This window comes from Pinus tabuliformis, chromosome J (genome assembly GCF_031772625.1).
Source record: "Pinus tabuliformis cultivar Carrire ecotype Pingquan chromosome J, CPIR1, whole genome shotgun sequence".
Taxonomy (NCBI): domain Eukaryota; kingdom Viridiplantae; phylum Streptophyta; class Pinopsida; order Pinales; family Pinaceae; genus Pinus; species Pinus tabuliformis.
In genome coordinates this window covers 288,073,173-288,100,986 of record NC_142295.1, presented here as the reverse complement: position 1 = coordinate 288,100,986, position 27,814 = coordinate 288,073,173, and the positions used below count along the sequence as shown (strand labels likewise).

The window sequence follows — 27,814 nt, the reverse complement described above, 5'->3', positions numbered from 1 at the left end:
AAGAGAGTCTAGACATAGAAGAGGAACACATTTACATTCGTATATATGTACACATTAAACATGAAGAATAATGGTATTAGACATGATAATAACGTTCCTGTGGCTAAACATAAATATCACAACTAATGTCTACTTCCTCACCCAAGCTTGATTATACCACTCAAGCAATTAATGAATTGTAGACGAAGATGGGTATGTGGAGCCTGAAGGAAAAGCTCTTCTAGGATTGATCCCCAGTATCTCTAAAGAAGATGTTATTATAATAGTGTCACCATTGGTCTATTTAAAATATAGGAACTGTTGTAGTAGGGGCCCTTATTCCCAATGATTCTCCATGGACACTTGGAGCCTGTGACTGAAATATAGAAGCAAAATATGTGAACCTCGTTGATGGATACAGTATTTATCCTAGTGCTGGAGACACTACTGGCCTTGGTACTTGATACAAAAGGGCATCTGTATGGAATTCTTGGTGGATGGGAGTTGATCTTTGGACTTTCCTTATTTGCTACCAGGCTCCAGTCAAAGCATGAACTACCTATGAAGCTGATGACTTGGTATTGTTTTTGCTGTTTTCAATTGAGTCTCTAGCTCCTGAAGTTTCTTTTTCAACATCTTGTTGGCTTCTCTCTTGTTCTTGCCAGCATTCCGTAATCAACTGCCTAATCAGTGAACTGCATAGCTACTAATTAGATGTTTACAAGAGTTTGTTTGTTTGTTTTTTTTTTTTTCTGTGTTTTGTCTTTTCTGCCTGAATTTTGGGTTTCTTTCTCTACAGTATTGATTTTTGTTCTCACCACTTTTCAGTTTCCTTTTTCCAATTGATGGACTTCCTTCTTACAGCTATTGCATCTCCTTATTTTCTTGTCTGATTTAGTCTTCTTGATATATGTATGTTTTTGTATTTGTGTTTGTGACCATATTTCATACGGAAAACAGTGACAAAGTGAACAGAAATACAATGTTTTTTGAATGTTGTTCTCACCATTTTTCAGTTTCCTTTTTCCATTTGATGGACTTCCTTCTGACAACTACTGCATCTCCTTATTTTCTTGTTAGGCTTCTTCTTCTTGATATATGTATCTTTTTCTGTTTGTGTATGTGTCCATAATTCATATTGAAAACGGCGATGAATTGAGCAGAAATGTAATGTTGTTTGATTTCTGGGCGATTGCAGCAATGTTATTACACATTTACAAGCAAAACTAGTTTGATTGACTCCCATTTTTTTGTTTCTGATTTGGTTGTTTAATTCTTTCGTGGAATACTTATCATGCGGAAACCTGCTGGGCACTTCCCCTCATTCCAAGGATGGTACCCAGGGTAAATCAGATTCTGCAAAAGCTCGAGGCTTTGTCAACATATGGCCCAAGGCCATTACAACAATATACTTATTAAGAGATCAACATGTCACTAGCAACAACTGAACCCAGGTGGGGAGTATAATACAACTATCACACCTGCCTGGGCTAGTCAGAATTGACATATAATACAACTATCGCACCTGCCTGGGCTAGTCAGAATTGACATATAATACAACTATCGCACCTGCCTGGGCTAGTCAGAATTGACGTTCTCCGGAGTTTTCTTATTATGCATCTACAAAAGCTATGCCAATTTGGTATTAGAGACAAGCTCATTTGCTTGGGAGAAAAGGGTTAACTTGGTGAGTGTCTTAGCCGCTCGTTTTCCTGGTGAAGTCTAGGAACATTTACATAGACTCAGAATAATCACCTTTGTTCCATTAAGAATTAATAGACAACCTAGAAGCTGGAGGCAGAGAAGTGGATAATCTTGCTTCTATGTTGAATGAAGAGGAAGGTCTTGAAGATAGGATGTTTATTTTAGAGCATGTCCAACACATTTATTAAGAATACAGACTTATTTAACTCTGGACAAGTTCAAACAACTTATAAGAATTTCTACTCTTGGTGTATGAATGGGCCTGTACTTTGGGCAAGATCATTTAAAACGGAAGCCGTGGAAAGAAGCGACAACTTATAGTCTTGGTCACTGCATTTGGTGCCTTTTTTAAAAGTTTAAAATTTAAAATTCGCCAAATCTCAAGCATTGGAAAATTGATGGTGATTTTCAAATGTGATTGTGAATTTTGAATTTAATAAACAAGCAATTTGGTTAAAGACAATTCATAAAACAATCATTAAGATTCATATCCACACAGACATACACATACTCATGTGTTTTTGAATTATATATGTTTAATATGTATTAAGGGAGTTATACCAAAGTTTGCTTATGTAATGTCCTCTACGAATTGAGGACAAATGGGACTTATTGGCCTATCCATTCCTGTAGGCTATAGTCCTCCATAGAGGGGAAAAAACCCCAAAATACCCATTGTTGGGCAAGTTTTGGAGCAGCTGGGCGAAAAAACCCAAATCTGGGGTTTTGAGTAAGGTTTAATCAATCATTTAAGAAGATGAAACCCCTCTAGAAATGCTATAAATAAAGGAGGATTGAATTCATTTGGGATTATCATGGTGGATCAATTTATCTCTGTTTTTCTTGAGCTTGAGGCTTTGAGTGCTTTAAGACCCCTTTACCCCTGTCTATTTCGGTGGTAAAAGATTCCACCCTAGTTGACACCACTCCCATTTTCTCTCCATTTTGGCATAGTGTTGAAATTTGGTACCGGAGGACAGGTGGTTCCCTTAGGCTTTGATCTTTGGCCTAGGGAAAAGTGTCCAAAAGAATTTAATTTTTCTCCTAAAATGACTTTATAATTTTATAAAGTTAAATCTAATTTAAAAGTGACTTTAAGTGATAAAGTTACTAAGTCTAATTTTAAAGTGACTTTTATAAAGTCAATGAAAAATTAGAAAGGAAAAGTGACTTTGGAAATAAATGACTAAGTGGGTCTTTATTAAAGTGGGGTGAATTAAAAAATAAAAAGTGAGATTTAAATGAGCATTTAATCTCAGCCATTGATCTAAATCTATTTCAGCCATTGGATTTAGAGATCACCCAAAAGTCATTTGGAGTTATATTAAGGGAGGAAAAGGAGGAAAATATCACATTCGATTCAATTCTTTCATGAGCAGATTGGGAGAAGGAGAGCAAGAGAGCAAGAGAGATTTCTGAGCAGGGAGGAGAAAGAGACAGCAGCTTGGCACACATTCCAAGGCAGCAGTTGAGCAGATTTGTACCGCTGATTCAACACAGTGAAAGGCAGATTTTGGCACGATTTTCGAGGAGAGGTTTGCACAAAAATCGAGGAGCAGTTTGCTGGTTTTTCTGCACGCAAAACGAGGGCCATACAGTAGCATTTAATGCTGAAAGTGGGCACGAAAATCGAGGAGACCGTACAACATTTATTGCTGTCCTGTTTGCTGTAATTTCCAGTTTGCTGTGAAGCATGGGAAAATAGATAAGTTGTAAATTTGCTTGCTGATTTTTTGCTAAAAATTTCTCACTGTAAAAGGCAATTTTCAGAAATAAAGAAGAGCTCTCAAACTGGTTTCCCCAAGAGTTGTAGGGGGTTTTTCCAGGGTCACATTGACCAAAAATCTCAGTGTTTAAATGTGTTTTAATGGCTGTTTATTACTGCTGATTTTTATTTCTGCAATTTTCAGCATTTTGTAAAATTTCCAGAATTTGTGTTTTCAGCAAATTTATTTTTTTCAGCTTGTTAAATGTATGGTTATGGGAAAGGGCATTTAACTATATGGGAGAAATAAGGAGAAACTGAAAACCGGGGTGGGAAAACAGAAATTTCTACACATAGGACTATTTTCTAAAGGAGGAGTGAAATTATTTGTTGAATTAGGATTTGTTCTGGGCATAGGAATTATCCCTTGGAAGACACCAAAGTCTCTGTTTGTCCTTTGATATGGTTTTGGCACATGAATGATTAATGAAGAGACAATAAAATTCTGTTCTAGCACAAGGAAACCATTGGAGATACAACGAAGATTTGTTTTGGCACAAAAAACATTATTTGAGAGGCAGCGTAATTCCCTATCTCCGATTTCTTGTCTTGGCCATAGAAGGCGAGATACCTGTAGCAATTGACTTCTACTTTGGGATTGGAATATCATAAGGCAAGGGATTCATGGTAATTTATTGCAGATCCACAGTTGATTCCTTTTGAATGGAAATCATGTTTTTCCTTTGGTCGAGCGAATGCCATGTCGTGGGTCTCGTAGCATATCTGTTGATCATTACATAGTGTTTGAAGCCCTGACGGAAGGTGCTGGACGTGCAACGGAATAACAACACTAACTGGGCAGTTGTTGGGCACATTACCAAGGGATGCAAAAGAATAAATTTTCAGATGCGGCATAGCAGAGATCTGGACATAATCAAGGCACATTAATTTACGCTGATGGGTGACACAGTGTTACTCAGATTGTGATCGTATCGTTGCATCATCTTCGGACGAAACTATCATGTCTTGGGTTCTCTGTAGTTGTGTGATTATATACTGGCATAAATTGTAATGAATGTGGGAGTGAGTTCCTCTCTGAAGATATCAAATTCTGGAGGACCTTCGAAAGTGCCACCATATGCTCAAATCCTAGCCCTGAAGCCAAGTTTGTCTAGCGAGGGTTCCTGAGGTGTATTGAAACCTAAAATCGGGTTTGAAGTGGTTACGGAAGTTAGACTTTGGGTTGCACAGAGCTTGCTCCATCTACATTGGAAGGGAGGGTTTATACAGGTCGATTAGGGTTTGCTTTCTGTCTGTAGTTAAACCCTAAATTTATAACAAACAAAAGTTTATCAAGATTTTATGGAGACTGTATTTGGGCTAAACTATAATTGATTGGAGTATTGCAATTGGTGAATTCATTTTTTATGATGGAATGTTGTCCTCTCAGTAATGTCTTTTATGAATGTAATTGATGGATTGCAAGTTTCATCCCAAGCAAAATTGTAGTTATTGATTTGTGCCTCTAAATGGTATATTTTTAAGAAACCCTAGGGCAAAAACTAGGGAAAAATTACCCTGGATCCATACAGCTTAATTATTGTACGGTGTACCAGAACTTAATGACAAATTTTATCATATTTTTATTTTGCACTGGCATTTTTTTCTATTTTTTTTTCTCCTAAATTTCATTGTTGCTGAATTAAAATGTAAACATAGACTGAATGACTTAACCTATAGTGAGGAATTTCAACCATTGTCTCGGAAATTTTATGTCCAATACAAATCTTCCTGATTAGTGAAGTATATTGGTGGCTTGTATTGCGACCTATGTTACGATTTGGCATTTATTAACATCAGTGGTAATGTATAAACATCTTTTTCCATGGATAAAGCATACACATCTATTAGCATCAATCACAAGGCTTATGATAGGCATTTAATATTTACAATAAAGGATGAGCATAAAATTCAAATGCCCAAAAGTGCTCATCAATAATCATAAGAAATGGGATTATTAGGTGCTTCATTGAAATAAAAAGCCTAAAGATAGGGCACATATGTATAGAAAAATACAAATCTGTTTTCAAGAGATGGATTCTCGGAGCTCATGTAGCTCCTTGTTTGCAGTAGGGGCTTTACCATAACTGCTATCTATTCATTTTTCCAGTTTATTGTGGTTGGATGCCTTCTATGATTAGCCACCCCATTTTCTGGTTGGGGCCTGTTGCACCCATTTTTTCGACATTCTAAGGAAGTAGGATCCAGAAGCTTGAAGATTTTTTTTCAAAGCTCAGAATTATCAACCAGTAGTCTGTCATGTCATTATAAACCAATTTTTCAAATTTATAATGTAAATGATGCTAGTACAACCGTTTAATTATGTAACAACCTAGGTAATCCTATGATTTTGGCGATGAATTTCATCCTAGGAGGTTTTTCATCTTATTGATTATTTGTGTTTATAAACAGAGATAATCGACAAAGTTTTTTCGTCCAGCTTAACCCAAAAGCTAGGGTGGAATTTATAGTCGAAGTTTTAGGTGAGTCCTAGTGTTTTAGACGAGTCTATTGTAAAAGTGATTTGAGAATAATTTAAACTAATTGGATAAATTATTTTATTACAAATCACTTGGTCTACTAGATCGTATTGTGTCGCAAAATTGGGTAAATATTATGAGGGTCTATAACGAATGGGTATTTCCCATTTGAGGGTCGACTTTGTAAAATATTATATAAAAATTATTGTTAGTGCATGGTCCCTTATACTTAGGAAGGTGGAAAAATAATTAATCCTCTCATGAGTCAACTAATTATTTTTTCTAGCAAAAATAAAATTAAATCCTCAGCTAGAAAATTAATTAATTTACAGTCAAAATTAAAATGTTAGAGAAATTAATTTCTCCAAATGGAAAAATTTGTGGGTCTAAAATAAGTTAATTTTTGGAGGTCCTTCACCAAAGGAATATTGAAAATTTCAAGAAAATTTGGACCCTTGGATCTTGGGGTTAAGTCAAAGTCAATTTTTTGAAGAAATTAGTTCCAAATAATTAGAACTAATAAAAAATGGTTTTGGTGAGAAATTCAAAAATTCTTCAAAAATAAGTATTTTTGATAGCATAGATTAAAACTTAATAAAAAATTTCTCAACCGTCGAGATTCTTTTGACGGGGATCAAGCCGTTATTTTCCACCTGGAGGGATTTCTTTATAAATAGAAGGCATTTTGCTTCTATTCTCCATCTTTGGTTAGATGTAATTTTGTAAATGCTGGTGTGAAGCCATTGTTTTGCTGGGAACGTTTGAATTTCATAATAAAAGACTTTGGGGTACAGTTCATGGTGTCTTTGTCTCATTGATCTGTGCTATGTGCTTTCCTATATTGTGCTTCAATATCATATGAATTGTTATTTCATTTGTAGATGATAGGGACATTCTATTGGTAAGTTTTGGGCTTATCTTAGGTGATCCAATTCACTATATGATCTAATGATTTTTCTTAAGAAATATATATAAAGTTTGCAGGTTTCTTAGCGCTTGGGCTCCAAATGTTGGAAATAATACTGGGGGGGTGTTGGCCGGATAAATCGATCTTGCGGACAAGGCCGATCTCTCTAGTATCAGAAGATAGTCTAGCAACAAACAGATAAACAAACCTATCTTTCTCTAGACATATGCGATTTATAAGTAAATACTACAAAGGTGTTAAGATCCTACCTTAGATCCAATGCTTGTTCGTTGTAGTCATCCTTCAATCGTTCGAAAGAGTTACCCTCCAATCATTCGAAAGAGTTATCTTTAAAGACCTGCAATCACAAACAAGCAAACATTAAATAGCTTCTGCATAGCAAATATTATAAATCATGTCTATTATGGTGATCAAGGAATCCATAAAATAAACTATCAATTAACAGCTTATTGAGAAAAATGAACTTATTTGTATTAACTTTGAAGTAGAAGAACCTTACAACCTTTTTAGCCTTGATGTTGAACAAGCTCTTCCCGGGGTCCGAAACAAGAGTTTCCTTTACTTTGACAAGCCTTGCACTCTTTCAAATGAGATCTTAGAGGTATGTAATCTCTCCTCATGAAAACTCAACTAAAAAAGACTAAGTTCCAGCAGCATTTCACCTCAAAAATATTCAGCTTCCAACCTCCCAAGTAACTAGCCCAATGCTTCATTTTATAGTGCAGAGGAGGAGGTTACAGGTCCATCTATGAAGGGATAGAATCCTCCTTCAAAGGGATAAGCTCCTCACGTCAAGGGGATAGCTCCTTAAGGTATGGAGTGCATGAACCTTAAGAGAGCGAACTTGCCACCTCAAGATTCCTTCTAGAAGCTTTTAGAAATGACTGAAAGTGAGTTTTTCAGAATTTACTCACGCCTTTTTAACTTTTACAGGGGTCCGCACCCATAACACAGAAACAGTGCAGTCAGGTGCGTAGGAGACTTGACCATTAGGTGCGGGACCGCAAGTAAGACAAAGAGAGTGCGGAACTAGAGTTTTAAAAACTTTTGAGGGCTTTCTCTTGTTTTCAAGACTTGATATGAGGAATTGAGGCTTTAGACTTGCAAAGGAGGAAAGTATGTGTGGTAATGGACTCACACAGATTGCAGAATGTCAAGGTGACAATTTTTAATGCAACAGATTGCCCCCTAAAGTGTGAAGTCTGTAATAGATGAAGATAGAGTCTGTCATTTGTGAAGAGTGAAGTACTTTATCATTTCAAAGATCATCCTGTGGACACCCCAGTCGGAACCTGTAAAAACATTCAATGCAAAATATATATATGTAGACATATCATCGCTGAGGTAGGCATTCCCATACTCAGATCAAAATTGACTAGAAAACTGACTAAACTGTTCTGATATATGAATGATTTTGTAATACATCAAGAGTATAGACATATGTAGACACAGTATGGATGCAACCATCTGTTTATGAATAGTCCACTGCAGAATGAATAACAAAATTCCTTGCAGCGTGGATGGTAGAAACTAGATCCAGGGTCTTGATTTCCGCTTCCTGAACTAGTACGATTCTATCCATGTGAATGAATGTGTCGAAGTTGAACATGGTAGAAACCACTTGATTACCAGTCAATGATGTGAACTGTTAACAAGTGTGAGAGAAACCACCAGTAATGTCAATGGCTCTTAAAGTACCCAGTACAATCCATGAAATGTGAATAAATGAGCTGAAGTCGAACATGTCATAGAATCTTTCGATCGAAGGTCAATGATGCAACCTATCGTCGAAGGCGAGAAAACTGCCATTAGGGCATGCAGTTTTCAAGGTACTGACGATTTCTAGATCAATTTCCTAGATAATGAGTTGATGTCGATAGAAAGTGATCCGTTGTAAGCAAGCCCACAACATGAAATCATAGATCAAGTTTTGAAGAAATATATTGGCAAGGACTGACTCAGGGATGGTCAAAATGGATGATAGATATTTTGCAAATGAATGGTTTATTTGAACTGTTTTCTTGAACACATAACGACACTGTAGATGGCTTGGTGACAATTGACCCAAAGCCAATACCCAGAAACCGGCTGAAAACTTTCAATGTGGTTTGATTAACTGTTAGGCGAAGGATTTTCCCAACCCAGGTGAACAAAAAGTGTTGTGTTCAAGAGTGGTTGACGGGTTTTTACAAAACAAAGTATAACAAACAGGTTCATTTTTCTCTCTTTTCCCCCACCATTTCTGGCAAGTACCTTTTTATTTTTGACAAGCTTGAGGAGGATAACATTTGTTTGTTTATAAGCTCATCTTTCGGATGAGTCCAACTTAGTTTAAAATTCGAACCCTAAGAAGGAGTGGTTCGTTCCTGTTTGAAATTGAACAGGTCCTTTACTGTTAAATTTTAATTAGTCCAGTATAGGAAAACTCGGTGTTTTTCAATTTTAGGGAGTCAGAAGAAAAACTTAAGAAAACTCCATGGGGGTACTTTTTTGTAAAATAATCCCTTCGGTCTGAAAAAGGATAAAATAATACAAAAGGGATGGCTTTTCAATACTTTAACGAGCTAAAAAAGACAAGCGCTCGACAATCTTTTCATATTTAATGAGTCTGAAAAGGGTTTAAAGAGGACTCTATTGACTGTAATTAGTCAACGTGTACCTTTTTCGTAAATAGTCCATTTTAGTCCGTAAAAGGGGTAAACTTATACTAAAGGGACGATTATTCATTTGTTTTAACGAGTTTGAACAATCAAGTGCTCGACAATCTTTTCAATTTTCGAGAGTCTAAAAAGAGCTTAAAGAAGACTCCACTGTTTCGCTTTTTCTTAAATTTTTGAAAGAGTCTGAAAAAGTAATAAAAGTATGCTCTTTGTTGAAAAATGATCAATTTCCTCGAAAAATCCAATATTCTGCACAAAAACTCAAAACATTACACATACCTGTTTAAGATAAATAAAAATAATTTAAAAATTTACCTTTTTAAAGTGAAAAATAAATAAATTAAAAATTCATTTATTCGAAAAAACTTATAAAAAGGGCTTTTTTAACCTTCATTTTTACCATTTGAGTTCAGAGTGAGAAGTGAGAGCTTTTGGGTAAGAAAGTTCCTATGAAGATTCTGGAAAATCCGTCCGTCGGAATCGAAAACCGTCAGCTCCAGGTAATCCACATCCTCCTTAACTTGCATTTCATCCGTTTACATTTTGATTTTAGGCTTTAAATTTGATTTTTTAAGGAAAAATAGGTTTAGAAAATCGCTCGCGGGGGTCCGCAGGTGCAACACGTGGTCCCTGCGGACCCCGACTTTTTTCTACAAATAAAAAAGTCATGGGTCCGCACCTATTACTTACAGCCTGTGCGGACCTACGCACTGTTTGTAAGCATCGAGTGCGGACCCCACGAAATGAATTTTAAAAATTAAATTTCTCCATTTTGCCCAAAATTTTCCGAACAAGGTTGTTCTAATATGTCTTTTTATACATTGTAGGACATTCAAAATGCTTATTTGGCGAGAATGCGAGCATGAGGATGTAGATTTTGCCACACTAAATCATATGCCTGCAATGCAGGCATTGAGAGCATGCGGATTGCTAAAGTTCTGGGGCATACAGGGTATGAGGGCCCAAGTAGACCTCTTGCAATGGCTGGTAGACAGATGGAACACACAGGACCAGTGCTTCGTGATTGGTGGCCACCGGCTCGAAATCGAGCTGGAGGACATATATTTCTTGACTGGTTTGTCCAAGAGGGGCGAACAATTATCTCTTTTCGGGACTAGGCCAGGTGGCCAGTCTGTTGCTAGTCTTCGATTGGAGTTTTGCGATGATCAAACAAAGGACAAACGGATTGATATTAAAACTATCAACCGTCCTGAGCTTAAGGTTATTGCATTCACTGTTACTAGGCTATGCGGGAGTGCAGCATTGCATGTGGCTACTGGATCCCAGATGCAGATGGTTGTAGACTGTTTTCGAGGCACCATATTCAACTGGTGCGAGGCTGTGTTGGCAAATGTGAAAGGCCAACTAACCAGAGCAAAGAACGGATAGTTGAAATATTTTGGATATGGATTCATCGTAGTCAGCTTTGCTCTAGAGAGGATCCCCATGTTAGCCCCGTAGCATATTCCTGTTGATGCTGGTCTTCCTCGAGAGCCTAGGATAGTTTGCTGGGTTGCTTTGATGGCCCGTCACCCTGAGGAGGGTACAGAGGTTGTTCGATTTCCGCCTGAGTATTTTCGTTGGTTGAACAACCAACTTTTTGTGATTCAGGATTTTCCATATGTCGGGATGGATTACCGCGGTGACCCAGACATGATTCTTCCACCAGGAGAACAATGGGATGATTCAGGTAAAATCATTTTCAACACTTTCTAAGTTTTATTTTTATTTAAATCGTCCAAAACTGATAATCAAAAGTTTAAATGCAGATGTGGGTCCACGATGACCAGCCGCTCTCCAGCCTTTCGAGAGGAGACACCCAGCTGCAGCAGCACCAGCCCCACAGGACCAATCAGCAGAGATCTTGACCGACTTGGAGCATCATCTAGAGCGCTTGACACTAGATATTCCAGAGACTGATATAGATGATATTCCACTTAGGTTACAGAGATATGTGATTGGGGTCCTAGGACCTTTTAGGAGGTTCCTATGTAGGGTGGCCCGAGCAGTGGTTTCTTATCGTGATCATCGCCAAGGATAGGATGATCGATTTTGTAGACTCATGACTATTATCATTTTTGCCGATCATAAGGTGTTTTTCAACCTATGATCGAAGACGATGTATATTTTGAAACACTACGTCTATGCTATGATATATCATTATTACCGGCTATCTCGTGTAACATGTTATCGAATGGTATTAAATTTACTATTTTCATTATTGCAAATGTCTATTTTATCATACTAGAAGCAACTGCGTCTGCTAATGTATTTAAATGTCTTGGAATATGCTGATATTCAATGTAATCAAATTCACGTTCCAAGAGACGAACTCTAAAAAATAACCTTAATAACACTGGATTTCTAATGGCATAAACCCTGTTAAGCTGTAATACAACGAGTTCAGAGTCTAACCTAACAATCAAAGTCCGAATCCCAAATGAGATGGATTCAGATAATAACTCAATCACTGCACTATACTCTGCAATGTTATTCATTGTTTGACCAAGGTTTACCCCATGCATAGATACTAACTCATCAGAGGGTGAATAGATAACCCAAACTGCGGAAGAAATGTTTCGTGTATTACGACAAGCACCATCAGCAAAACCAATGTATGTTTGAAGAGACGTCGACATCTGCAATATTAAGAGTAAAATCAAGATAAGCAGGAATAATGATAAGAGCACTCTCTAAACTAGGCACACTTTTCTAATCTAAAACACACCAGCTGTAAAGAAATTAATCTAACAAAAAAAAAATCTCCACCCAGAATTTAAGCATAATATCTTTTCAGATAAAGTCCATTTCTGGGTTTACCCAAAGAGACACCGTCAAAATCTATCAATTCATAAGCCCCTTTTGCCAGCTTTCGCTTAACAATGTAAGGACCATGCTACATAGGTACAAATTTTCCTGCCCCTAGCTTATCGTTTGCTTGATCATATAGTAAAACTAGGTCTCCTTCCAAAAAATTAGGAGGTGTAACACTTCTGTTGTACTGAGATATCATTTGTTTCGCACGAGTCTCGTTTGTTATTGTAGTAGTGTGTCGATTCTCATCTAGCTGAGCTAAGTACAAAAAATGTTTCTCTTCTTCAGAAGTAGCTGGGAGTAATTCTATGGCTAATTGTAATGACGGAATTTCGCATTCAATAGGTAACACTGCTTCCAAACCGTAGACTAGTTGAAAAGGAGTGAAACCAGTCAATGTTTTTACTGAGGTCCGATATGCCCAAAGTGCTGAAAATAGCATGGTATGCCAATTCGACTTATGAATACCAATGATTCGTTTGATCATAGTGACTAAAACTTTATTGATAGCTTCAACCAGACCATTAACCTGCGGGTAATACGGAGTAGAACTATCGTGGCGCAGGCCAAGTTGATCTGTCAGTTTAGTCGTCATGATGTTTCGAAAGTGACTTCCATGATCAGTAATAATAGCTTGAGGAACACGGAATATATCAATTATATGATTGAATCCGAAAGTTGCAGCAGTCTTGCCATCTGTCGAAAATGTGCCACCCACTTAGTAAAATAATCTACCGCTAGGATAATATATGCATGCCCCCCGGTCGAGTGAGGGTTACATGTAATAAAGTCAATACCCCACTTTGCGAAAGGACCGACAACAATTATAGGGTGAAGAGGAGCGGGTGGAGCATGCATCTTACAATCAAAGATTTGACAATTGTGGCATTTCCGGACTGCATAGATACAATCTTTGAATAAGGATGGCCAGAAATAACCAGCGCGCAATATCTTTTGGGCTGTGGCATACCCAGACATATGACCGCCACATGCTCCAGAGTGACAGTCATTCAGAACCTTTTCAGCTTCTTCATGAGTTAAACAATGTCGGAAAACAGAATCCGCTCCACGACGATAAAGTGTATCACCAATAATATTGTATTGTTGGGATTGGAAACGTATTTTCCATCGCTGAGATTGTGAGATTTCAGGTTGAAAAGATTGGGTTTGGAGATAAACAATAATATCTCCATACCAAGGATCAAGAGTACTGATAAGAAATAAGGATTCATCCGCAATGGGTTCTTTCGCCACAGTTTCAGTATCAGTACGCGGGAAATCACACATCAGTTCGACAAAAACCAAAGATTTCTTTGCCTTGGATTTTTCAAATTCCAAGTCAAATTCCTGCAGGGTAACTACCCATTTGGAATACTTGCCCCCTAGCAATTGTTTGGTCAAAATATACATCATAGGGTTATAGTCAGAAATTACCGTGGTTTTGCGTAATAAGATGTAGTGACGAAATCTTTAGACAACTTGAACAATTGCCAAGGCCAATTTCTCCACATGCGAATATTTAAGCTCAGTGAGATGTAGAGTTCGAATAAGATAGTAAATCACATGTCCATTGTTGAATTCATCTTCCTGAACTAAAACCATCCCAATGGTGGAATGAGAAGCGGCGAGGTACAAAAAGTAATCTTGGTTGTAATTGGGAGGATGCAGTAATGGTGCATGGGTCAATGTGTGTGTGAGTGCATCAAAAGATCGATCAGCGATCTCATCCCAAAAGAATGGAATATTCCGTTTTAACAACCTGGTAAAACCTTTCGTTATCTCGGTGTAGTTAGGAATGAAACGACATAAAAAGTTTGCTTTCCCTTGCAAACTTTGGAGTTGGCGAAGAGTCGAAGGAGGAGGTAGATTGACAATAGCTTCCACCTTCGAGGGGTCGATACGAATGCCTGCCTTTGATATGATAAATCCCAGTAAGCGACCCGTTTCTATGCAGAATACACATGTGTGGATTTAGCCGAATTCGATAATGCTTACATCTCATAAATATAGCTCGTAAATGAGTGAGATGATCAACTCTACGCAATGAGTGGGCAGGTAAATCATCGAGATAAGGCTACACAATGTGCTTGATGTCATGACATGCGTAAGACATAGCCCTTTGAAAAGTTGCTCCAGCGTTCATTAATCCAAAGGGTAATTTGCAATAAGCAAATGTTCCGCATGGGCAAATGAAAGCTGTTTTAGCTTGATCAGCAGGGAGTATGTTGATTTGATTGTAACCGGAAAAACCATCCATAAATGAGAACATTTCACTGCTGGCACAATCATCAATAATTTGATCGATATAGGGGGTTGGATAATTGTCTTTAGGACAAGCTCGATTAATATCCCTATTGTCGATACATACTCTTATCGTTCCTTGTTTTTTGTTGATAGGAACAATATTCAATACCCAATCGGTTAAAGGAATTGGATAAATGAAACCTACGCGAAGTAATTTCTCAACTTTGGCTTTGATAGCAGCAACTTTTCGCGGATGTATCTGACGTAAGCATTGTCAAACAGGTTTAGCATCCGGGTATGTTTTAATTTCATGGACAACAATTGACGGATCGATCCTTGGCATTTCTTCATATGACCAGGGAAAAACTTCACGGAATTCTTGAAATAGGGCTTTATAAGTTTGGATTTCATTGTTCGTACAGGAAGCACCTATATGAATGTTTTCAATAATTCTAGGCTTAACTGAAATGTCAATAGGAACCGTTCGAGAGATATTTTCCAAATTTAACTCAGAATCAGAATTTTGCAATGGATTCTGTGGTTCTTTGACATAGTCAGTCGTAAAAATAGAGGAAAAATCATTTTCAAAATGATCAAGCTCAGGTAAAAACGAAGATCGGTGATGTAGATCTTCCCATGGTAAATCATCAACAGACAATAGTTCATGAATTTGCTCATCAGTATGAACAAGATCAGGAAATGCTGCTATAGCTGAGCTAGATATAGAAAGTGATTCCCCATGGACCACATTCATTGGATTAGTTTCGGTTGAATAGGACTCAGAAAACGACTGTACAACCTAAAATGCAATTTCAAAGGGACTCAGAGGCATCGCGCCACCAATTGAATCTAGCTCAGAATCGGAAGGTACGATCCAAGGATCATCAAAAGTAACAGTATTCGATGAAATCATATGAATAGTTGCAATAGAAGGCGATACGTTAGGAGGAGGGAAGGAAAAAGTTCCCAGTAAACCAAAATCTTTAATCAAACCTACGCCAACATCCTTGTAAGGGATAGTCGTTTTACCGATGTGCTGAATACTATCTGTAGAGGCTGGGTTGGATGAGAAATAAGTCAGCTGGTCTATTGTAACGATCTTTCCGTTATGAGGAAACTTGATAAGCCGAAAAACTGATGAAACAATAGCAGTCATAGCATAAGACCAACTGCGACCCAGGAGAAGGTTGTAATCTAGAGGGGCATCAACCACTTCCACATCTAGATTTACGGTTTTGCCTTCAACCCCTATAGGTAAATCCTGCAAAATACCAAAAGGATGGAACCCTCGGCCATCAAAAGCCTTTAGAATTGTCGGAGACTGATTGAGTGTGGGAGAACCAAGCGATTTCCAACACTGGATCGACATAATACACGTAGAAGCCCCTTCATCAATCACAGTCCGAAAGCAAGGTCTGTTTTTGACTAAAACTGGAATCTGGAAAGCCATTTGATGAGGGAGGCGGGGTGTACTATTCTCTAAATCGAAGATTATTAGGTTCGAATCCTGAATATCGACAGCTCCTATAGCAGAGAATAGTAATTTATGCTGTGCTGGGCACGATTGCAGCACTTCCAAAGCCGACATTGCTGAAGGGGAAATAGCTAAGTCTTCAACAATGTTATAATTCTGAGCAGCTCTCGCATGTGGATTGAAAGATGATTTCCGAAGTATACCTTTAGCAGGTGGTTTGATTACTAAGTCAGGGTTGGGTTTCTCAATCTGTAGTGGACCGGAACCAAGAGGAGGTGTAGTTGATGTGTTTGAATTAGAAGATTCTGCTTCTTTACCACCAACAGGATTTTTACTACCATAATCTTGCGATCGTGTCGCAATCCTGACATGAGACATCATCATAATGGGTTCTTCTAAGGCATTCGAGGAAGAACCAATCATCTTACTATCTTGAGTAGGAAAAGGATCCTTCAAGACAACAGGCATTTGAGAACCTTTAACGATTTTTGAAACCTCTGCTCGATGTGGGCAGTGTTTGGTAAAATGATCCTCGTCGCAAATGAAACAAGGATAGCGAGGTTTCCGTTTTTCGTCAGTAGATTCATTTTTATTTGTTTTATCTTTTGAATTTTGTTTGTTTTTCTTCTTCCCCTTCTTTTTACTACCGGATTTTGATTTGGTCGTAGATGATTCTACGACATGGATGTCGGCAGAAATTTCAGCGGAAGATTCTCCTGTTGGGGAATCAGGTAAAGTTATTATAGGAGAAGAATTCTTTGAAGATTTCTTCTTGCTTTTAGTACTAACTGAACCAATCATACCATCGGCGGCATGAGACCCTGAAGGAGCTGCAGTTATTTGACTGTGTTTTGGAAGATCAGGGATTTTTCATGTAAAGTACCTGACTGTGTATAGATGAGGTCAAGGTACTGAGCCTGAGCAATGACTTGCTCTTCAGTGACAACTCCTCCCTTAGCTACATCTTCAATGATTTTGGGTAACAATGATTTAATGAACCATTCCACTAAAATTTGATTTGGAATGAAAACTTTCACTAAACGCCTTCTACATCGCCATTCATGAATATGATCAAAAATATATATGGACGTGGATTGTTTCAGTGAAGTTAACAGTTCCGTGCCATTGTCATATCTGACAGACAACTGAAAATGAGTTAAGAAAGCAGTGGCTAACTGATTGAAATTATAAAAAGAGGCTCGTGGTAACTCAATGTACCATTTGGCGGCAAGACCAATAAGAGTTCATTAAAAAAGACGCAATCGAATTGAATCATCAATGATGGAATTAGATGCATATAAGAGGTGATAAGTCATAACATGATTTGACGGATCTTCTCCTCACTTACCCTCGAATTTCGAGATATCACTAGGCAAATTACTAGGCATTGGTGGCCAATACGGAAGATAGTAAATCGGATTGTTCGTAAGGCGCGACAAATCAGGTAAATCCAAAGTTGCAATAAATGGTAACTGACGGTTAGGGTCGCGAAAACCTTGAGTAGTGAGACTAGTTCTAGGAGGAGGATATCCAGGATAACCTGGAATCGGATTTGCATTAGGAATGTTATAACCTCCTAGGAAACCAGGATTAACTGGACCAAACTGGGGTTGTTGAGGCTGTTGATAAGTATAGCCAGGATACGGTTGATACTGATAAACTGGGTTTTGTACAGTAGGACCGAATTGATACTGTCCCTGGTATGGTTGATATGTGAATTGTGGTTGACTTGTGGCAATTGTAGCAATTGTACTGGCTTGTCCCGTAGGCATTTGGACCGAAGTCTGAACCGTAGGTTTTGACTATGGCACAGAGACTTGAGGAATTTGCACTGATGCAGGGGCAGTAGAAACCGGAGCTACAGATACTCTAGAAACAGGTGTTGTAGGTTGAACAGAAGTTGCAGTAGTTGCAGTAGTTTGAGGCGGAGTACGAGGTGAGCTAGGCCTAGGCTGCTGAACTGTACTAGATGCAGGGATTTGAATAGTAGGTTGGACAGGTTGCTGGGTGGAACCAGAAACCAAAGGTTGTCCAGGTTGATTAAGTAACTGCACATTAGGTTGCAAAGTCTATTGAGTTTGAGACGGATCCCACACCATGTTCATTCCGGAGTATGGACCCATAAAAGGTTGTGCATATGGAGGACCATAACTTGGTTGAACGTAGGGCTGATAATTAAGCGGTACATTTCCAGCTCCTTGAAAAAATGGTTGACTAGAAGGCGGTTGGAAACCTTGAGTTGGGTACTGACCTTGAGGTTGATAACCTTGAGGCACGTACTGAAACTGGGGTTGACCTTGAGGTATGTACTGAAACTGGGGTTGACCTTGGGGTATGTACTGTCCTGAAGGTTGATAAACTTGAGGAAGCCCTTCAGGCGGTAACTGACTACCTTGGGGTTGCCCCCCAGGCAGTAACTGACTACCTTGAGGTTGAGGATTTGGAATACTACCAGACATCATAAGGATTTGTTCTGCGTTCAACGCTTGAGTTCCATTACTTCCAGATGATAATACTTGTTCAATCGGCTGAGGAGATGCTCTTGAAAAAGTACCAGAGAGTGACTGGTACCCCGAAGGAACAAAAGGACCGCCGGATAAAAATGTTTCCGGTGATTGGGAAAACATAGATGACTGTCTTGACATAATCGATGAAGGATAATAACCTCTTGGAGTAGGATGAAAAGGAATTCGAGGTGGTGAAAAACTAAGACACGGGTTTTCTAAAAAGTTTGTCAATGATACGTACCAAGTGTCACTCCTAAAAGGACTGTAGAATATTGATTCACGCTCCCTAAGATTTAAAATCTGTTGGTTTTCGGGAAGAGTTACATCTTCTTCTGGACTAACAAGTTCTTCAATAGAAATGAGGCTAGAAGGAAGATTTTGAGTAATAATATTTCTTACCCTAGGTGAACCAGGATTACTAGAAGTTGGAGAAGCAAATCCTGAAGTTGGAGTAACAACAGGTTTAGTGTTAGGCTCAGAAATTTCAGGTTCTTCAGCTAATTCACTGGAAGGAGAAATACTACCAGTAACTTCGGAAAATGAAATTGGCTCTTGAATATACTCTGTTGTTTGTATTTGATAATCAGGATGAACAATTAAAGATGATTCTCTGGCTTCTGGTGATCCAACTCTACTGTCACTAGGTGATACAAGAGCTCGTAGCCCTTCAAGCTGGTTTGGTGTATACTCAGGAGGTTTCCCCTGAAGTCTACGAGATTGTCTTGGTAATTCAGCCACGATTAAATATTAATTAATTACACGCAAACAAAGAAAATTTCAATAAAAACACCTAAAGTCTCTAAAGAATACCCGTACTTTAGTACTAATGCAGTTGATACAATGTTGATTTCTAATCCTATTTGATATATTTTTATTTATTTACCATACTTCTTTATACCTCTTTTATATTTATTTATTTACCATACCTCTCTTATAAATATGGTATTTGGCCCATAGACTTCACCTAAATAAAACCTCTTTTTTGAGTTTTTGTAAATATAAAGAGGTTTATGGAGTAAATATAAAAAGAGGTTTTATTTATTTACCATACCTCTAGTTTATTTATATTTTTATTTATTTACCATACCTCTGGAGTAAGTATAAAAATATGTTTTATTTATTTACCATACCTCTAGTTTATTTATATTTTTATTTACCATACCTCTTTTTTGAGTTTTGGTAAATCTCTTCATATTTTAAATTTATATTGTGTTTATACATAATAATATTTAGATTGATTTTTAAATAGGACCGACATTAGATAAAAAATGTTAAATGTTAAATGTTTACGTGTTTACGTTTACATTTATGTTTTTATGTGAGATCTACCCCCATACTGGGCTGTAGAGCGCCTCTCAGTGCAATGATCCAATTTAGTTCATTTGTCTCTTATATAAGTTAAATTTGATCCAAAGTTTGACTTGCAAGTGATGGCTAGGAGCGCTGTCTAGATTGCTGACATATTTTGTGCCATTATCATGCAGTCTAGCTACTTGGAAGGGTCCAAACCACATCTCAGTGAGTTTAGCAGGCTAGAACATTCTTATCACTGAATTTCAAGCAGATCACTGGGCGCATATTGATTTTCTGCAATTCCTGAATATGCCAAAACTTCTTCACATAAACATAAACATTTTATACCAATTTCAATACAAATTGGATTCTCGACAATATATCACATTTTGGGGCAGTATCTATATCAAAATTAGCAAGAATTATATCATAGTATTTCAGTGGACAGTCACACTGCTGGTGCTACTTAGAATGTAAAATTTTGTGGCGGCTGATAATAGTTTTACTTTTCGTTCCAGAGAACAAATTTGCTGTTGGAAGTGGAGCTAAAAGCGTTTGCATTTGCTACTACGAGCAAGATAATAATTGGTAATCAATTTCTTTCTCTGCAGGAATCTATTTTTTTTGCTAGTAAAATTAAAAGTCTTTGTATTAGCAGAAGTAGACATACAACTATAGCAGCCTGGATCCCTCTTATAATCCAAATGGGAACTTCATATGAGGTAAGTAGTACAAAATTTGAAGCAGAGTCTATGCCCAGTCCATCTTTGGGATACTGAACTAAAACTGAGAACACTGCAAGACAAGTGAAAGGAAATTTACCAGACTGCCTTTGAATTGACTTCAATAGAATTGTTGGTGTCACCATCTTTGGAAGCTTCACTGCTGGGCGGACAGGGATCACTGAAGGATGGAGGACCCAACTCAGGGAGCTGGTTGAAGAATTCCTCCTATTTACTCATTCTACAGATGTTGTCCACTTCAACATTTTCCACTCATCTCCTAAGAGAATCTAATTGAAATTGGATGAGCTTGGGCACAGGCAAGATTACTTGTTTGGTTCACAAGATATTTTTATTCCCTGAGACTCTTAAATTTGGCTGCGTTCCACATTCAATCTGTTCCAGGATTATTTTCAACAGTTCAGCCATCTTCTTATGGAATTCCAACGGAATGTTGGGAGTTGCCAGCCTCTCTTCTTCTAATTTCATCATACGTTCACCCAATCCAGCCAAAGTTTAATGGATTTCAGATATGGTTGCTGTCATGAAGGCATTGCGTCTGACTCTTGAATTTTACAGGTCCTTCTAGCACCAGGAATCCCATTGCTCATCATCATTTGTTGACCCTTTTGGACATTTTCGTGATACTGGACTTCCATCTTTATATTTTATTTTAATCTCGTGTAGTATAAGGCTGTTCCTCCCAGGAGCCACCTGAGCCACGGAATTCTTTGGTGTGTGTCCATTTCTTCTAAGACTTTTGGTCTTAGATTATTTCCCAATTGACAGTCGATAGGGTTTAGGATTGAAAACGGATTTGAGAACTGAAAAGAGGGTTAAAGAGAATGAAAATAAACTGTGTCCTGCCTCCATCAAGTCTGCCAGGTTGGTGACATTACTCCCAACAGCTCAGAGGGTAACGTAGGGGTTTAATTATTGGAGATTGCTTTTCCCAAATAAGTTCCAGTAATATTTCTTTAAACCAAAATTCAATGATCTTATGGCCCTGTTACCGCTTCATTTAGTGGATTGCAGAAGATCATACAATCTACTATGGCCAACACACACAAGACAATGGCCCACTGTCACCTTGGCCTATATCCCCACTCTTTAGGCCTCAACTTCTACCATAAGGCCAAGGGAGGCTTCCCGAAATGTGACTTAAGCCAACCAATATAAGACCAGTGCCTTATAATGGAGTCTAATGGATGAAGGAAAGAATTTTGTATTTGTTGTCCTTCTAGCTTGACATATAAATCTACAACACAAGATTAGCTAAACCTGCATACAAGTACACTGAAAATCAATAGAACTTAGTGAGTATATGATGAAAATTAGTCTACGAAAAAATATGCTAACCAGAAAAAATGTTTATTGTATAAATGAATACCTGGTTAGACAAGTTTCTGAACAGGAATGCTTGCTGCCCTGTTTTAGCAGGGTTGTAAACTAGCATATAAAACTTCTAACAGCAAGTTAAGACTTAAAATACTCGTTAAAATATAGCGTATGAGTAATGGAATTTGCCAATTTGGTCTATCTAAAATATCTTGACCAAATATATAAAGATTTCTGAGTTTAAATGATTGGTTAGGGGAGTTTCTGCATTAAATTTGCTTGCTTCCCTACCCTTGAATGGTCACCCAAAAGTGCTGGAACACTCCCGGATGTCAGATCTAAGAGTGGGAAAGTTGAAAATTTAAAATTTGGCTGGTTATGGCCAATTTTAAGCCTTGGACCAGCACTAAAATTAAATTTCTATCTACCCGGAAATTCTCTTTTGGAGGTCCTGGGATCTAAACCCCTTGGGTAAATAACCCAAAAAATTATTTCAGCTATTAATAATGAATTTTAGGACTGAAATAACTTGAAATTTAGCTTCAGATGCAACAATAAGCAATACAAAGTTTTAAACTAATTTGAGCTACAACAAGGCACAGTATGACACTTATTTGGCATTTGGAGATTTGTAAGGTACCTTTTTGGTGCAATCTGCAATATGAAAATTTAGAACAGCAACATGTACTTGCAGATCTGCATACATAAAACTAGATATACCAGTGTAATATATGCAAAATAACTCATGAAAAAAATCAAATATATCTATCCCTTGATCATGATTTCAATTTATGCACTTTCTCTCCAAGGGTTTCCTAGTTAAAACTTAAAATGATATGGAAATTATAGAAAGCTAGTTAAATAAAACAAAAAATAAAAAATTGAAAAAGAAAGAGAGTGTTTTCTTTTTTTCTTTTAAGAATTTTTTATAAATGAATGGTTGAGATGAGAGACTTTACCTTTACTCTAAAGCTTACCAATCCACTGGATTGCAATGACAATCCTTCGTAAGTCAACACCCGCCTTGAGGACTAGGAGTGAGTGAGGAGTTGGGGGGGAACTATCCCACTCACTCTCATGTAGAATAACCTCCAAGAAAAACTCCAATTCTACTAGGAGGATCTACTCCTTCAAGATGCCCCAATTGCTACAAAAACAATTGTACTTGTCAGTAATATCCCACAAGTTTGGTTGAAGATTCCCCCTAAATGGGATTGTCCAACACTTGAAAATGTATCTTCTTCGTGAGAGTTGAGGGTGAGAAAAACTCTCCTTCCACGTGACAGTGTCAATCAATGGATCCTTGCAACAATTTTGTATTAATTAAGCTTATGTCTGCAAGATAGTCTATTAAGCACAATTTAAAAGCTAGAACTAAGAAAAGAGAGAATAGAAAATCAATGCAATTCACATAAGAAATAGTACTTTTCCAATTGGTTTATTTATTACATATCATAAATGATCTCATAGTCAACAACTAATGGGGGGGAAGCTAGCAATTTATAGATCTCATTGCTAACAACTAGTTTTCCTCTTCCAATAAAATAATATTATTTGACTTGTCATCCATAATAACCTTGGAGACTAAGTCGACTCAAGATAAAAAATAATATTTTATTACAATGAGTTTGCCCACATGGTGGGTCGAATTGACTTGATCACTCCCAAACAATGCAACGTTCCCCTTGGAAAGAGTCTGGAAGTCAAAATAATGCTCATTTCTCCTCCAACATCCTTCTATAAATGCCCAACGTTTCTCTTGCTATTCAACTTACCTTTGAAACTGAAATATTTTGCCTTAGTAATTCACTCCACCAGAGAAGACTGATCACTTTGACTTATAACAACTATTTCTTCATCCTTATCTTCATATTTTTGGAAATAGTGCTTTCCAACAGCTATATTGACTTTCCAACAACTATGTTTTATATTTTCTTGATATTTTGTGCAATAATAGGTGTATTTCTGGCCCTCCTTAATATCTCAAATGCCTTAGCCTATCAAGCCAAATGTTCCATGCTATTTAATTACTCATGCCACATAATGCCACATCACAATTTGAGTCAACTCAAAAAGGTCTATATGGTTGCCACATAAGCTTGGTCAAACCCCTAAAAAGTTGGTCAAAATTAGGATCTCCAAAACCATTGAAGATAATTTTTTTTGAAACATGGGTTTTGTTTCCCTCAACAAGTAGGTAATTTTGGACATAATGCATGTCGCAAATAATGCAGTGCTCTAACTGTTATGCCCCTCGAAAGATGCACACCCTCGTTTGACTGCCTTTGACCAGCCATAACTCAAAATGGATAATCCAAATGGGGAAATTCCATGTGGCATGTCATCCTCTCACTGAGCTCCCTAATCTAGGACCCTGCTGACTTTGACTTCCAGGACCACTTTGCCTTGTGAAACATGAACTACATTGGGGAAGTGTGAAAATGTCATTGACTATGAGATTGCTATATATGAGAAATATTTGAGGGATATGACACCAAAGCCAAGGCCAAATACAGACTCGATAGACTCATAACCATGCAGACAGACATAGGTGCACTTTACATGGGATGGACTGGCCCCTACACTGGTGATCACACCTACACTGCAAGGCTCCCACAAAACTATGAGTCCGCATATAAGCTTACCTCTAGCTGTCCAATGCTATTAGGGATGAAAGAAACCTGCTACATAATCAAAGGGATAGGGCATGGTTTGACCAAAACAAGGCTGACTCAATGTGACACAGGGTCTAGGATGCCTACAAGGCCTCACATGGTTGTTACTTGGTTTTTAACTTGTGACCTTGGGCTTACAATGGTGCTGAAGAATGCTGCTATGAATCTATAGGTACCCTTGCTGAAAGAGAGGTATTAGGCCCTTTTGACTAAGTTTTCACATGCCATGGAGATTTAGGGATCTTAACAACTCCACGAGAATTTTGCCTAGGAAAATGCTGCCCACCATCAGTAATCTGGTGGAGTTCTCTTCCCAATTATCCTCTTTAATCAAATTGCCTTTTATGATCTTTGTTAATTTTATATATGTTCTATGCTTAGAGCAATTTATTTCAATTTTCACAGTTAGCTCAATATCTCTTCCAGATTAGCAATCACATTAGCATTAAAGTAAACTACAGATAGAACATAAACATAAATCGCAGAAGACAAGCCAAGACAAGAGGACACAAGATGTGGCGCTAGCCAGGGACAAACCCCAATGTGGGGAAACCCTTGAGAATTGTCCCATAACACAAATAAAATCGTATCTCCATGAATACTTATCGGAATCGGATGATCTTTAGATCAATCCTACACCTCTTGATGAGAGGAGTCCAAGAAAAATATCAGCTGCCATTAATAAGATGACCCACATGGAGTTTGGCCCTAGTTTCCAATTTTAACACTCCCTCTCAACTAGGGAGAACTCCATCTGCTGATCCATCTGTCCAACTGTACTATCTTTGCCATCAGTGCCCTGCACTGCTCTCCTCTGCCGAGATCTGTTCTGCTCTGCTCTGTTGAGCTCTGCTTTGCTGAACCATGAAGAAGAAGAATTGATCGAGAATGTCTCATACCATTCTCTGCTGACCCGAAGTCAGTTTCATCTGAAGAGAGTGTGTCATATCACTCTTACTGACTCGAAGTCAGTTTCATCTGAAGAGAGTGTGTCATATCACTCTTACTGACTCGAAGTCAATTTTATTGATCCCAGATCAATATCACAAGAGAGTGTCTCAAACCACTCATACTGATCCCAAATCAATGGAGGTCATCCTAGCATAGGGAGTACGGTAGATACAACAATGCGTCCATCGATAGTTCTACTATGGTCCCTAACCCCATTTCCCTACTCATTGATCAGATGAGAGGTACTTCCCATGAGTCCCAGACTGTATGGGTAGGATGCCTCGACAGAAGAACTAATCATCCTATCCCAAAGTTGCCACGGGAGAACTAATCATCCCGGCCCACAGGAGAACTAATCATCTTGTTTCATAATTGCCACGGGAGAACTAATCATCCCGGCCCACAGGAGAACTAATCATCTTGTTCCATAGTTTCCATAGGAGAACTAATCATCCTGGCCCACAGGAGAACTAATCATCCTATTCCATAGTCGCCACGAGGTATCACAGGGAAAGGTTGAACCTGTCATCCTGTACATAGCGCACCACCAGGGGAGGGTGAGTTGCCCTGTGGTCTTATGTCGCTCCAGTAAGTACTCCAAGCCCCCTAGAGCTCCCAGAGCTCAATGCATGCAACATGTAGTTCCCTTATATGAAGGTCTCTCAACGACTCCAAGTTGTTCGGGAAAATCACAGATTTGACCTTTCCCTGGGGCTTTGACAAAGTGTCTACGACCTGTACATCAGTCTCAATGCGATGGAGCCTCCTCGCTCATTGACTTACCATATCCCAGGTAAGGTAGTATCTGATGTCTATCTGTTGGAGCAATCATCGAATACAAGATTCCTCAATAATTGAAGTCCCCCCTGGTTGTCACAAAGAATCACAGTGGTATTCATCATGTGTACAAACAGCTCACTGATGAGCTTCCACAACCAGGCAACTTCACACGAGATCATACTCATAGCTATGTATTCGGTCTCGGCGGTGCTTATAGCAACCGACTTCTGTTTCCTGCTCATCCATGATATCGAAGTAGAATCTAGAGAGAACCAACACTGAGAAGTGCTCTAGCGATCCTCCACACTGCCTGCCCAATCAACATTCGAATAATCATGCAGATTCATATTTTCGACAGTGTATCTCAATCCATGAGAGATTGTGCCCTGAAGATATCTCAGAAGATTCTTGGCACCAATCTAGTGAGGCTCAACCAAATATGAGCTCACCATGCTAGTGCCTTGAAGCACTACAGTCAATAACCCAGATTCCCAAAGAATGTGAAGGAGAGAGCCAATACAAGATAACACTTTTTTATCTTATCAGAAATAAAATTTGATTCTTCATACCTGGGGTTCCTTGCTTTCTCTGAAGAGTCGGCCATATCCTTGATGACCTGCATTCCTCCGATCATTGAAGATGTCCCTGGAATGATTGTTATCATCATCAAGTGATGTGTCCCTGCCAGTCGGACACTCCTTCGCATAATGGCCGAACTTATTTCAACCAAGGCATCTGCCTTTCCTTCCACCCTTAGATCTGGTTTTCCCATAGAAGTGATCTTCAGGTAGGCCATCAGAAACTTCTGCTGCGCCATTCTGATAATATTCTTTGCTTCGACTTCACCCTTGGTGAATTAGAAGAGGGATGAGGAATCCATTGATCCTTTTGTCCTTTCCCAACTGTCTTCGGTGATTTCTCTTTCACTCTTGCTTGGGCTTTGTCTTCACCTCAGCTCTGATACCATGTTAATTTTAGGTATGTTCTATGCTTAGAGCAATTTATTTCAATTTTCACAGTTAGCTCAATATCTCTTCCAGATTAGCAATCACATTAGCATTAAAGTAAACTGCAGATAGAACATAAACATAAATCGCAGAACACAAGCCAAGACAAGAGGACATAAGATGTGGCGTTAGCCAGGGACAAACCCCAATGTGGGGAAACCCTTGAGAATTGTCCCATAACAAAAATAAAATCATATCTCCATGAATACTTATCGGAATCGGATGATCTTCAGATCAATCCTACACCTCTCGATGTGAGGAGTCCAAGAAAAATATCAGCTACCATTAATAAGATGACCCACATGGGGTTTGGCCCTAGTTGCCAATTTTAACAATCTTGAAATAAAATTCTCTCAGCCTCAATGGTTGATTAGCGAGAGATCCAGTCAACTTATTCTCCCTTTGAATATAATTATATTCTATTTATAATCTCCTAGCTGTTTTGTTCTTGATGGATTTTCATTGGGATTTTGAGCTCCAATGTGAGGGAATG

The 27,814-nt window shown here is 38.2% G+C and overlaps 1 protein-coding gene across 1 annotated transcript in view; it reads left to right on the top strand.

Annotated features, from left to right (window-relative positions):
• LOC149226912 (actin-related protein 2/3 complex subunit 1A-like) overlaps positions 1 to 27,814 on the top strand; it is a 314,210-nt gene that overhangs the window by 126,897 nt on the left and 159,499 nt on the right. Inside the window, exon 6 of the mRNA XM_089377632.1 lies at positions 20,367 to 20,436. Coding sequence (XP_089233758.1) covers positions 20,367 to 20,436 — 70 coding nt within the window. The remainder of the gene's footprint in view (positions 1 to 20,366; positions 20,437 to 27,814) is intronic.